Here is a 14,257-nt window from a genome sequence, read left to right on the forward strand (position 1 = left end):
CATTACTTTCTCCAGATAAGATAATGATGTTCTTCCTAGCTAGTTTCAGTATAACTTTTTGCAGGCTAATTATAAAGTTGCAAGGAGTGAGCCTCCAGCAGGTTTGGAGCAGATTTGTGAATGCATAATTTTGTGTCTCATCCTTGACCTTGGTAAGAGTATGTGATCATATCCGGCTGCTCTGCTGAAGATGAAGTGCATCCATCTTTCAAGCAATACTCTGGTGTGTGTCTGGGAAACTTACTTCCATTTAAAATATGGGTTGGAGAGAAGTCATGAAGGAGGGAGATTCAAGATTATTGTGTGAAGGACTAGGGACTAAGGACTAGGGAGCTGTCAGCTGAGACTGTAGTGTTCAGGAACAAAGGCTGTATTGTTTTGTTGTCAATAAAACATAATTGAATTGAATGGAAGATGCAGGCTGCAACAGAGGTTATTGTAAAAATTGGGTCCATGAAATGGGGAACCAAATCTTGCTACATGCTCATTTCTCTACCACAAGTCGCAACATTTGACGCCAAATGAATTTATGCTTTCGGCCTGCCCTCCTCTACATTTGTTTCTAATTTCACCCACTTAATCTTCATTGTTTTATCATACATATACATATACATTGGACATTCAAATGCTTTACTCATTTCTTATGCTAAGCCTTTGATAAATACTAAGGCCCTGTTTGGTAAAATGACTGTTAGCTGTTAGCTGATTGTGTTAATTAGAGGGTATAAATAGTTGATAACATTAGCTGATTGTAGAAAAGTGTTTGGTAAATTAGCTATTTGGGTATAATTTTTTTCTCAAAAAACTAATTGAAAAAGTTGCTTAGAGTAGCTTTTTGAATTTTTGTCTTGGAGTTGCAAAAAGCTAATTAACCAAACATTTATATTGATATTTTAACTAAATCAAACAATGAGTAGTGGTCAAATAAGCCAAAATTGGTCTATAGGCCAATTTTTTACTAAACAGGGCCTTAATACTTTCCAATTTAGCCTTTCATAAATAATACCTTCGTTGTCTTTGGGGGTCATTTAGGCTTCAAAACTAAGTTATTGTCAAAGCCCGCCATGGCAGCGTGAGTTAAACAAGCTGTCAATTTAACGAGTCATAAATTAAATTTTTTTAGAGCTTGTACCTTCTTTGTGTGACAGGGCGGATTATCTCCGCAGGATTAATTATGGCCCTATTCAAAACTCCCAACTTATTTTTGCAAAATATTAAATTATGTGTTTTTTTTTTATTATTATTTATAAGGAAAATGAGATACCTACATATACAACCTATTAAACTGAATAGGGTCTCTATTAAGGCTCAAACCATCCCACATAGGAAACAATCGAGTACCAGTGGACCACAAGATCCTTGGTTATTGTGAAGTTTATTTGGTAAACCTTGGTCGGCCTCTCAAAGTACACTCAAAAAAAAAAGTAAACATTTTTATTTACTATATAATCAAAATTTGCCATAAATTATTGGTTGGATTCAAATTAATATGTTGCGTTAAAAACAAATGGGCACAATCAAATTTCCCATGGCAAATGGCAAGGGGAATAGTATAGTCTATAGAGTATAGATAGGAAAAGTGGAAATTGGAAAACCAAAAGGGGCACATTGGTGATATCTCAAAAACTTTGGGAGTCATTTAAAATTACGGAGACTTGGTGGGTGAAACAGCATATCTTGGGGCAAGAGTATATTTGAAATTTCTCTGAAAACAAAATCTCAAGTACTGCAATACCCTAACACCGCACCGCAGTACTCCACCCACAATCGACTTATATTGGAATCACTTTCTTCAGACTTCTCATCTGGTAATTCCAATATGCGATTCATATTTATTGTTTAAAAAAAAAATGTTATTGCTCTGTATTTGTCACAATTTCATCATCTTTTCATTTGTCTCTAGGTTCTATCTTTAATTGTCAAGAAATGGAGAACGCCAAAGCTAATAATGGAACCAACAACGGCGGCGAAGTGGCTAAAACCACCGCCGACGACCACCAGGAAAACCCTATTAATAATTTGCCAACTAATAACACTAGTGCTATACCTGCGCCAGTAGCGGAGGAGAGCCGCGAGGGTGAATTTGGTGCTAGTACAAATGTAAATCAAGGCGCCCAAGGAGGGCGCCAGCCTTCTAGGAGAACTCCCTTCACCGACCTCAGCCAAATCGATGCTGATCTCGCCCTTGCCCGCACCTTACAGGAGCAGGTAGCTCTTTGCTCCCGGCTAATTTCTCTGGATTTACATTTTTATGCTTTTCTTTGCATCTTTTCCAAGGAAGATGTTACGGGTTTTGTCTCCCTCAGTTACTTGCTTATCTGGCTTGTCCTTTTCTTGTTTTAGTTGCTTTTAATTACAATTTATGGTTTTCATATCTGAAAATTCTTGAAACCACTGGAGTCCTTGATCAAAATCATTACATCCAATTGTTTTCTCATCTTTATATAAATTATGTATTAAAATATGAACTTGAATGTGGACCATGTGCTTAAAGATGTGTTATTTAGCAAAATATTGGCAGTGTGTCAACTAATTTTCTTGTTCCAGTCCTAATTCTTATCAAGAATCTTGTTAAAGATGTCAATATCCTTATGATACTTTGTTGCTTGGCTTTAGTTAATCAGAGTTGTAGGGATTCACTTCTCTCGCCTGTATTTTTCATATGTCTCTATACCTGTATCCGTTATATGTGTATTTGTGAGGTAGGAGATTATATCTGCAAAACATTTATTTCCTTTACTTTTAGATGGCAGGAGATGCAGGTCTTTGTTTTATGTATTGTAATTCTATGTACATAGAGCTATTATTAGCTGAGTGTAGCTTCTGGAATCTGGACTTTGTATTTCATTCATCTTCTGTTATTGTGATTATGAGATAATGATCTAAATAAGTTTAGGTCCACAAATATTGGAAGTGTAAATGTTTGCTTGTCTTGTGTGGTCTTCCAGTTCTGTACTGAATTTAATCCATCAATTACAAAATAATAATTATAATTAAAATTAAAGCCACACACTTGACTAATATATTTCAACTTAAGCTGTCTTATCTACTGGAAAACAAAATCGTTAAGTTTGCAGTTTCTCTTTTCCGAGTTTGAAATTCCGAATGTTGTGAAATGAAAGCTTAGTTTTTAGAAATACTTCATTTGGATTTAAAGGATGATTGGGAATGTATAATTCAAGTATCTTTCCATCCTTTCCAATTCATCTATACTTGAATTCTGAATGACTTTGTCTTCTTCCTTTTTTGTTTCTTCTTCTTCTTCTTCTGAAAAGGAAAGAGCATATATGATGCTTACAATGAATGGTGATGCGAGTGATTATGTCAGTGAAGATGAATATGGATATGATTATGATGATGATGATAATTTCGATGATCCTAGTGAAGAAGATGGCAGCCATGTAGATGAGGAGGATGAAGATGCCTTTGATGTTCATGCTCATGATGAAGCAAGTGAGGATGAGAACTTAGGTATTGAGCTGGACCCATCTGCTTTTCCAAGTGATGAGGCTTATGCTAGAGCACTACAAGAAGCTGAAGAGAGGGAAATGGCAGCCAGATTGCTGGCCCTTGCTGGGATAAATGAAGGCATGCATACTAGTTGAAAATTATTATCAACAGTTTTGTATCTTCTTTCTTTCTTTTACTATTATAGTATTATGCTTGATAACATTTTTATGTTATGTAGGCCAAGCTCTAAGTGAAGAAGATCATGGCCAAAATTCCCAGGTAGAATTCTGGTTTGAATTCGTTGCATATAGTATTATCATTTCAAGATTAAATGTGTTAGGTTATTATGCATTTACCAATTAACTTTGGGTTTTAATTTCATTTTTTTTTTTTTTTGTTTGGTTCATTTCCTTGATGATCTTCCTAGATGCTGCTAGTTTCTAGATTTATGCTAGTCTAGTGTATTCCACTACTCAAGGTTTTAATTAAAGATATCAAATCATATTGAATGAAGTTAATGGACACCTCCATATATGTGTATATGTGTGGGTTTTTTGACTGAAATAGGAATGGGTCATGGGTGATTGACAAGAATAGGCATGAGACTTTTTTTGGACAGTCAAGGGAAAACCGAGTTTAGGAAATGCTGTTGTGCTGAAAACCGCATTTCCCAAATGCGGCTGTAGTATAATATACCACAACCGCATTTCCCAAATGCGGATTTGCTACTGACGGGACGCGTCAGTCAGTATTTGACTGACGTGACCGGTCACTGCTTGATGTGCCGGTCACGTCAATCATATTTATTTTTAGTCACCCCCCTCTCCCCCACCTATCCCTACCAGGGAAAAAGACTCTTTTTACTTTTAAGAAACGAAATCGGCATTCAAAGAAAGAAAAGAAAAGCCACCTTTTCTCCAGATTAATGATGAAACAAATGAAGAGGGTAGAACGGTGGCGCTAAAGATCAGATTTTTATTTTAAATTAAAAATTTTGAGACCGGAGATCCACCATATCCAAGTAAGTTTTTTCCAAATCAAAAAGCCCAGAAATTATAGCTGGAAAATCTGTAAATATAACTGTAGAAGCCACATTCACATTAAGAGGTGCAATGAGCTTTAAATAAAATGCAGAGATTTTAAGCTCAAAAAAGGAAAGAAATTTTGGAAAAAGGAAATAGCTAGCAGAGCAGAGCAGACCCCATGATGTTGACTCGGAGATTAGCTTTAAGCTGAAGAAACAAGTCATAAAGCTGGCCCAGATCAGAGGCATTGCCATGAGAATACAGCACAGTAAGCCTAGCATAAGGGTTCTTCAGGAAAAAAGCTATGATCTTGTTGCCTCGCTTAGTGTCCACCAGTCGCACATCCAGAGAAGGGTCATCGGCGGCGCAGGAAATATGATTGCCGTGACCGGTCACGTCAGTCATATACCGACTGACGCGGCCAGTCAGTAGCAAATCCGTATTTGGAAAATGCATTTCTCGTATAATAAGAGAAACGCATTTCCCAAATGCGGATTTGCTTTATACTACAACATTTGGGAAAATGCGGTTGTGGTATATTATACTACAGCCGCATTTGGGAAATGCGGCTGTAGTTGACCTTGGCATTTAATAAAACCGAGTTTGGGAAATGCGGTTTTCAGCACAAACGCATTTCCCAAACTCGGTTTTCCCTTGACTGTCCAAAAAAAGTCTCATGCCTATTCTTGTCAATCACCCATGGCCCATTCCTATTTCAGTCAAAAACCCATATGTGTGTGCATGTTCATATATGCATTCCTGTGGCAAAGGGAAAGTATGACTTTCTGTTTATCACTGCAATTGTTTTCCAATGTCAGTGTAGCACTATGTGTTGAGTGAATTCACAAAATGTTTCTTATATTGGACTTTGCAGGATGCCTGGGAGGAAGTTGATCCAGATGAACTCTCTTATGAGGTGAATTTGGAATATTTTGTAATTTTATTTTTTTTCAATATATAATTTTCTCAAGTCTAATGAAGTTCTAATTTCCTCTTTTTTTTTTTTTTTTTTAACTGCAGGAATTATTAGCGTTGGGTGAAGTAGTTGGAACTGAGAGCAGGGGACTTTCTGCAGATACAATTGCCTCTTTACCTTCAATGAACTACAAATCACAAAATACTCAGGATGGAGCAAATGATTCGTGAGCACAATAAACCCATATTTTACTCTTTAAGTTAAGATATTGTTTTAAAATTCTTGCTTTTGTGTTAGATGTGTCATCTGTAGATTGGATTATGAAGATGGCGAGACCTTGACCGTGCTTTCCTGCAAACATTCTTACCATTCTGAATGTATAAATAACTGGCTAAGAATAAACAAGGTATGGGATGTTTGTATCATCTCTGTTGTCGTGTTCCATTAATCCCTGTCCTCCATTTCCAATATTGCGTCCATATATGATCTTGCTTTTGAATTACCCCACATCCATTGCCTCCTTTGTTTGTGTATTATTATTCCATGCACCTCTTTTGTTCTAAAGGAACAGAAAATGTGAGAATCAATCACTGTGTTAAGTGTTAACCAACCCAAAATAATTTTTGTTGTGGTAGTCTGAAGCAACTTGTGAAAAGTAATGCTTATTGTTTGCATTGACTTTGGGCTTATGATTTTCATGCATGCAGGTGTGTCCTGTCTGTAGTGCTGAAGTCTCCACTTCTGGTAACAGTTAGCAGATATAGATAGTGAATGCCCCTGAGGCTGAGGGAGGAGGATGCAGGATTTCTTAGGAATCAAGCATGAAACACCAATCCTGTATGCCAATGTCTTTGGTTCCTACCCAAAAACAGTGTCTGCTCAACATTGTGCCATTATTTTATATACTATCACATATAACTTGAGAATTTTAGTGGTTTTATATTGGTCGCTATACTTTGTCATAATTCCTTTTCGGGTGGAAGTCTGCCTTTACATGTCACAAGATTGTTGAAGGTCTGAAAATATCATATAAATGTCATAGTACTAAATAGATGAAGATGTCAATTTTCATTTCCCGCAAATTAACTATAGGAAATAATTCCTCTACGTGAAAACAGACAGACTGAAAAAGGAGGGGGGGGGGGGGAGGTATTTTGGAATACCTCTTTATTCTTTCTCTTTCTTCCAGTTTCGATCTCTTGACCTATGAGTTGGAATTATCATTCTCCAACCACCAGTGTCAAGAAGAACTGGTGTCTTATGATCGTCAAATTTCTTTTTAATACCATCAAATTTTATAGAATAATTTAATTTCAGTTTCGGTCACTCAAAATTAACCACATTTTTTGTGTATTACTGTTATACTAGGATTACAAATTTCTTGAATATTGTTTATATATATATATATATATAAGGAAAATCATGCATCTTAAAAAGGAAAATAACGCACTTAAGAAAAAAAAAAAAAAAAAACGCACCTTAAGCACACAGACCATACACCTTAAGAAGGAAAATCACGAACTTAAAGTTTTAGACCGACACATCTTAAGTTTCAACAACTGACGCACATTAAGGATACATTACAGAAATCACGCACCTTAAACACAAAAATCATGCACCTTAAATTTGATCGGTTATATCAAGGGTTGATATTAAACCTCATCTTTCACAAAAGCTGATCACCGCACCTGATCCCATATATAATACGGAGTAGACTAAAAAAGGTAGAGGGGGGAGGTATTTTAGAATACCTCTACTCTCTTTTCTCTTCCTTCCCCCCTAGTACTAGTTTTGAACTCTTGACCTATCTGATAGAATTGTCTTACTCTAACCACCAGTGTCAAGAGGAACTAGTGTCCTCTGATCCTCATATTCTATTTTTGATAATTTAATTTCAGTTTCGGTCACTCAAAATTGACCAGATTTTGTCGATCAAAGTACTTACGAAGTTCCTGTACTATAGCATTTTATTCAATTTAGCCTCTCTATTTTAAAAAGTGGTGAAATTAAGGACAATAGTTAACGGTGTTAATATTACCGTTAACTTAAGTTACGTGGCACTGACATCATCATTGTCACATCATGATGTTCATATTTCTACTTATTTATTACTTTATAAATATTTAAAATTAATTATTTTTTACTACCAATATATTAAATTAGTATTCACAAAATAAATAATTACAATCATGTTCCTAATGAGATTTGGACACTTGATGTCAGCATCCTTGTAATTATTATTTTTTTGTACATATTAATGTAATATATTAGTGGTAAAAATAATTAATTTTAAATATTTATAAAATAATATATGAGTTGAAATATAAATAACATGATGTGACAGTAATGATGTCAGTACCACATAAGTTAAGTTAACAATAATATTAACACCGTTGACTATCGTCTTTAATTTGATCACTTTTTAAAGTAGGGGACTAAAGGACTAAATTGAATAAAATACTATAATATAGGGACTTCATAGAATGGTAAATTAATTAATACGAAATAGTAAAATAATGATTATTATATATATAAATATAAATTTGAAACTTTGGAAGAATGGTAAAATATTGAATATTTGCCCGCATGGGTAGCTCAACTGGTCATAGAGGTGAAACTTTGGAAGAATGACCAGGGATCGAGTCTCACCAGCGGCAGTGTGAGAGCAACCTCTTAAAATGAGAGGGCGGCAGTGTGAGAGCAACCTCTTAAAATGAGAGGAACCTCTTAAAATGAGAGGAGGGGCTCTTGTGCGCAGTCACTGCTCTGTCGGGCCGGGGTGTGGGGTTCAGTCTTTTGGAAGAATAAATTGAGAGGGGCTCCTTGTGCGCAGTCACCGGGGTGTGGGGTTCAGCCTTTTGAAAGAATAAATTTGATGCCTGATTTATTTATTAAATTACATTCAAGTAGTTGGCAACAAAACAAATAATAGTCCGATATGATACGTAATTATTTTATATATATTTATATAAAATTGATTGGTTTGGGTAAATGCAAATTAATTATAAGGTGAAGATGGCAAAGTGTGGTTGGCCAAGAAGTGGGTGAGTAACTGAAGTGCTTGCTTTGGCTTGAAGGTGGGAACTTGATGCCCAGCTCCTCTTACTGTCACAAATACAAATCCTTCATATTCTATACTCCACCCTCCAACCTGAAACAACAAACATACGTACCCATTAATTAATTAATTAATTATAGCTGCGCTATCAAGTACTGTAATAAATAAACGAATTGAATATAATATTGTGGTTAAGTTGGAATTGAAATTAACCTTAGCTTGTTTTTCTTCTTCTCCCAAGTCCCAACAAATTGAATTTGAAATTAACCTACCTGTTTGTTGTCAGTGTACCAAGGAGTCCAATCTTGGATGATGTTCAATCCCAGTTTTTTCAACGTATACCTTGTTGCAGTCACTGGAATTCTTCCATCAGTATCTCCACTGTACGTTAATGAATAATTAAAAAGTTAAGAGATAAATAGATAGATTTGTAGATTAATGATCAAATGAGAACCTGCGAATCGACATAAATGCACAAAAATTATTTCAGGGGTAAATTGTGCACTGAAATATGATATTGATGTACTAATTCGCAAATTCTCATGAGATGCATGCTGGCCGGAGGCCGGATTCTCATTTGAACATCACCCTAGATTTGTAAATAAATATATCAATTCAAAATTGGTGAAGATCCAACCTGACTAAGGTAACTCCTACTTAATTAATGGGGCATATATAATTACATGCAGCATATATATATATATATATATATATATATATATATATATATATATATATACATAATAAAGTCGTTACCTGTATACCCAAACACGGACACCACCAGCTATTAGTTTGTTGATTGTAGGCAGCATAGAAGCTGGTGCGTCGCCCCACGATGTGGTGTTGTCACTGATCGAGTGAGCTAGTGAGTACCCATTATATTCATACATCCATCATATATATATATATATATATATATATATATATATATATATATATATATATCAAATTTTAGAATTCAGACGTAATTAATTACATATTTACATATACATACAGTATTAATTAAATTAAATTAAAGGTGCGTGATATATTATATTTTACTAGCTTAGCTAAGCTAAGCTAAGCTATCATAATATATTATGTATACCTCCTGCAGTGAGTCCATGGGTAGGGAATTCCAGTGGTATTGGCATGAAGAGCTTTCTGAACATCAGGACGATTCATATACACCTCTGTATAGTCCGACGCACATGGGTCATAGCCCGTTGGTCTCTTGTGCCACCCATCCTACGTACATTATATTTTATTATTATTGGCATATATAATTGCATATACATAATATGTATATAATACATGCATGGTACATACGAAATAGGAAAACAGTAGAGGAGCGAGGCCTCGTATAATAGGAACAGGAACATGATGCGCAGGTGTGGTGCTAAAGTTGGAGTCTGGGCAGGTGGAAGTGTACAAGCTGTACATGTCAATGATGTCATAAACGTGGAAGTAGTTATTAAGGAAGGTGTTGCATGAATTTGAAGGCTTTGAAACACTGAAATTGCATGTGGCTTTTATGTCACGGTATAGACCATCTGAAATCACCGCATGATCCCATGCATAGTCTATCATTCCTGTCTGATCTGTCTCATCGTCCATCAGGGCATTCCCTATCTGCATATATTATTACTTAATTAATACTCCCATCCGTAAAAGCAAAGGACTATCTTAATCTTATATATGCATGCTACTCTTAATAATTACATACATACAAACATACCATGAATCCCTTGAAATTTATATAATCCTCTTTCTAGACAAGTTTGTTGTTGTCAAAGATGAGCTCTGACAGCTGTGGAACATAATGCCCTGACGTAGTGAATTGAATTTTTATTATATATATAAGATCGAGTAGCTAGTATATATGAACAACAAAATTAATTCAGATGATTGAGATGAGATGTTGTATGTGGTGTACATATATATTCATACATACCTGCATAACTTTCTCCAGCAATGTAGAAATCATGGGACTTGAATTGTGGGAACCTTTTAAACCAGTTCACTAGAAACACGTACGAATCCTTGGCTGATCCAACACGGTACGGTACAATTCAAATTTTAATTAATTGCATGCCACATCCAGCTACCATATATATTCGTAATTAATTACCAGTAATGCTGTCGCCCAGCTCCTTGAGATCACGACTAGTATTTGTGTATGAGAATCCCACACCCACAGGGGACTCCACAAACAGCAAGTTCGCAGCTGCACCAACACATAATTATTATACATTATATTAATTAGCTAAACTCTACATATATATGTATATATATATACCTTTGTTCCAAGTGTGAGGATTGAACTTGAGCTCAGGCTTTCCTTTTTGTGGGAAGAATGGCCCTAACTCCTCTGCTTCGCCGTACCCTACTGATGAACACCCTGGCCCTGCACATATATATATATATACACACACACACACACATATATATATATATATATATATATATATATATATATATATATATATATATATCATTATTATTTAATTTACAAACAATCCTTTTCATATATAATTAATTAGCTAGTATAGGGGGCAAACTATATATCTAGCTACCTCGTTCAATTTTATCCGGTAAGTTGACTTAATTTATATTATATGTTGTTTTAATTTTTTTAATGATTTAGAAAAATGAATAGACTAACTAGCTAGGAATCGAATTTAAAAGATTGTTTAATGCATGCATGTGTATAAATTAAAAGTTAAAACTAATTATTAAAGACAAATACTATATAGTTTTAGTGTCAAAAATGAATGATGAGTTTATTGTTTGACCACTAGGCCACCTAGAGATATTGTTATTATTATTATTATTATTATTATTATTATTGTGGACTGTAGAGTCAAATATATAGTTCAGTATGTAAAATTGACAGCAAGCTAAGCTAGAGACAGAAATTCAATTGTTTGACACTTCGACACAGATGTTCCACAACTATTTAATATTATTAATTGTGCGTGGATTGAATTATTAATGTTGATTAGTCAAATGTGGTCCAACTATAACTAACATATGTCTACAAATTGATGGGCATGGGTCCATGGGAGTCCATCTTATTGAAAAAATCATGGCCCAAGTGAGGGACTCATTTTTATTGCAAGCGGTGAATAATGAAGTATGGAGCAAAATATTAAAGGATGTGCTATCAAGGGGTATCAAACTTACAACTTCCACAAAGCAACACACACCCCAACTCACCAAGCTACTATTTATCTTGTGCATTAAAGGACAAGAAACTTTAGTTATGTATAGGAAGTGTGCAGGAAGCAAAGTTAGTTGTGAGGAGACACAAGTGTGGCCAAGAATGAATACTAATCGATGACGTACATTTGTCAACCATCTGGAAGGTCTCTACTCTATATAAGGCACCATTAATTCATCCTAAGACAGCATCCCTTAGATCATAATAACCTCCCTAATTTGTTGGTTTGTGGTCCTAACCTTTAACCCATACACCAGGGTATAGTACGATATTATTCACCATTAATTCCTCTTAAGTCATCATCCCTTAGATCATAATAACCTCTCTAGCTTAGTGGTTTGTGGTCCTAACCTTTAACCCATACACCAGGGTAGGATATTATTCTTAGTCTATTATTATTATGGTTATAACTTGTATTATTTATTTATTATTTTGTCCCATATCTCGGACTTTGTACATACCATTTTGGGCTTAGCGCCCCAAGCAATAAAACTACTATTTTTCTACTTCTGTTCTATAGTATTATACCCGTTTTATGGTGGACCCGATTTCGTTAAAACCATAAAAAAAAAATTAATGCTTTTCTTTTTGTTTCTTTCTTTCCATACGAAAAGGGATTTGAACTTCCGACCTCTCTGAAGGGACAAGAGTGCACCGCCATTCATATCACCCAAACTAGTAATTAAATGATATACATTAGTTGTATTTTTTATTTTTTTTTGAAAACATATACATTAGTTGTATTATTCAAACTCTTTTTTTTTTTTAACACATGATTCTTTACAAAGCAAAGTTCTATACTTTCTCAAACATTCTCAATCCAAAGAATCTATATCCCTCTCACCAGATTTATCTTATGACCACCCATTTAGAATAGTAACAAATGTGACTTCACATTAAAGAGTTTTTTGCACTTTTAGTCCCACGACTATAGTGGCACTGGCAGAATTGATCCACGACTTTTGAACCTTGCAATTTTAGTCCACGACTATTGATTTTTTTACAAAAGTGGTCCTTCCGGCCACTTTTCCGTCAAAATTTCACCGGAAAAAAAAAAATCTCTATTTTTAGTCGGGTTAAAATTGACATTTTACTTATCTCAAAAAATTAAAAGAAAAAAATTGATATTTGACTACATCCAATATTACTGGGCTACATACTACTGCCCCAGGCAGCGGAGTACATGTACGACTCCAATGTTGCTGCCGGATAACCCAACTAGCCCGGGGAACGCCACGGCCGCTCCGCCGCTTACTGACAGCCCTGCCTGCTCCAGGAACTCCGCCGCCTGGGATAGTAGTATGTAGCCCAGTAATATTGGATGTAGTCAAATATCAATTTTTTTCTTTTAATTTTTTGAGATAAGTAAAATGTCAATTTTAACCCGGCTAAAAATGGAGAATTTTTTTTTCCTGTGAAATTTTGACGGAAAAGTGGCCGGAAGGACCATTTTTGCAAAAAAATCAATAGTCGTGGACTAAAATTGCAAGGTCCAAAAGTCGTGGATCAATTCTGCCAATGCCACTATAGTCGTGGGACTAAAAGTGCAAAAAACTCTCACATTAAATAATAATTGACTTTGGATGACATCCTTAATTACAATTGTCTGTCTCCCTGCATGTGGCCTGGGAGGGACTATACATGTTGAATCTGACGTTACAATCATAACTACAATTCTTCATCCGCTCCGCTATATATATATATATATATATATATATATATATTAAAATAAAAAATAAAATTATAAGAACAATTATGATATATATGGGTATGTTATTAATTCGATATGACGATTATATTTTATTTTGACATAATTAATTTCAATTCCTTATAGTAGATGAAATTGCAGGCTGATCAGGTTTTCAATTTCATTAAAAAAATGATCGAAGGATAATTTAAAGGTGGGGCCGGTGGCGGGAACTAGCTAGCTATGTTTGTATAGCGGGGAATACGTATATACATACATATAGATAGATAGATAGATAGATAGATAGATATATACCTCCATTAAGCCACAAGAGGAGAGGTTTATTGTGGGGGGTTTTGGTGGCTTCGAAGAACCAATAGAATAGAGCCCTTCCATGCGTCTCGTTCACTGTCACGTATCCCGCGTACTGCTTGAATTCCACCGGCGGTTGTCCAGGAAGTCCCGTAACCCGGTCCGCCTCCCTTTCTCGTCTACTCATCTCTATCCTTAAGCTTGCACCCTCTCCACCTACTCCCAAAATCATCAATGCAACAATCAAATACAACAACAACAACAACAACTCTATTTTAGCCATCCTAGCAGAGCAGCTTAGCTTTCAACGTAACTCTACTCTGTGCACTGCCGCCCGGCCGGACTCCTTTTTCACTTATCTCACCTCCCCCTCTTTAATTTGATCGAATTGGCATGAATTGAATTATATATAGGCGGCCGTGGATATATTTAATAATATATATGTCTTCGTATACATACTAATCAAATTCAGGCCGCATACTAATAGCTTAGGTTTTAACCAATACTTTATTTTTTCCTTAATTTTAAAATTGTAATGAGCTGTTGACCGATATTATTGTTTTTTTTTTTTTTTTTTTGTCTTGGAATGAAGGCAACAACTTGCATA

General features: G+C 35.2%; 1 protein-coding gene and 1 pseudogene across 1 annotated transcript; one reads left to right on the plus strand and one right to left on the minus strand.

Annotated features, from left to right (window-relative positions):
- Positions 1 to 1,682: 1,682 nt before the first annotated feature.
- LOC109182139 (E3 ubiquitin ligase BIG BROTHER-related) lies at positions 1,683 to 6,442 on the plus strand. Its single transcript, XM_019332212.1, has 8 exons — positions 1,683 to 1,808; positions 1,904 to 2,208; positions 3,276 to 3,588; positions 3,689 to 3,729; positions 5,350 to 5,391; positions 5,496 to 5,617; positions 5,689 to 5,797; positions 6,099 to 6,442. Exons 2-8 carry the CDS (start codon positions 1,927 to 1,929, stop codon positions 6,144 to 6,146), a joined length of 957 nt encoding a protein of 318 aa, XP_019187757.1. The 5' UTR covers positions 1,683 to 1,808; positions 1,904 to 1,926; the 3' UTR covers positions 6,147 to 6,442.
- A 1,837-nt stretch (positions 6,443 to 8,279) lies between these two features.
- On the minus strand, positions 8,280 to 14,056 carry LOC109182138 (annotated as a pseudogene).
- Positions 14,057 to 14,257: the final 201 nt, after the last annotated feature.

This window comes from Ipomoea nil, unplaced genomic scaffold (genome assembly GCF_001879475.1).
Source record: "Ipomoea nil cultivar Tokyo-kokei standard unplaced genomic scaffold, Asagao_1.1 scaffold1043, whole genome shotgun sequence".
Lineage (NCBI taxonomy): Eukaryota > Viridiplantae > Streptophyta > Magnoliopsida > Solanales > Convolvulaceae > Ipomoea > Ipomoea nil.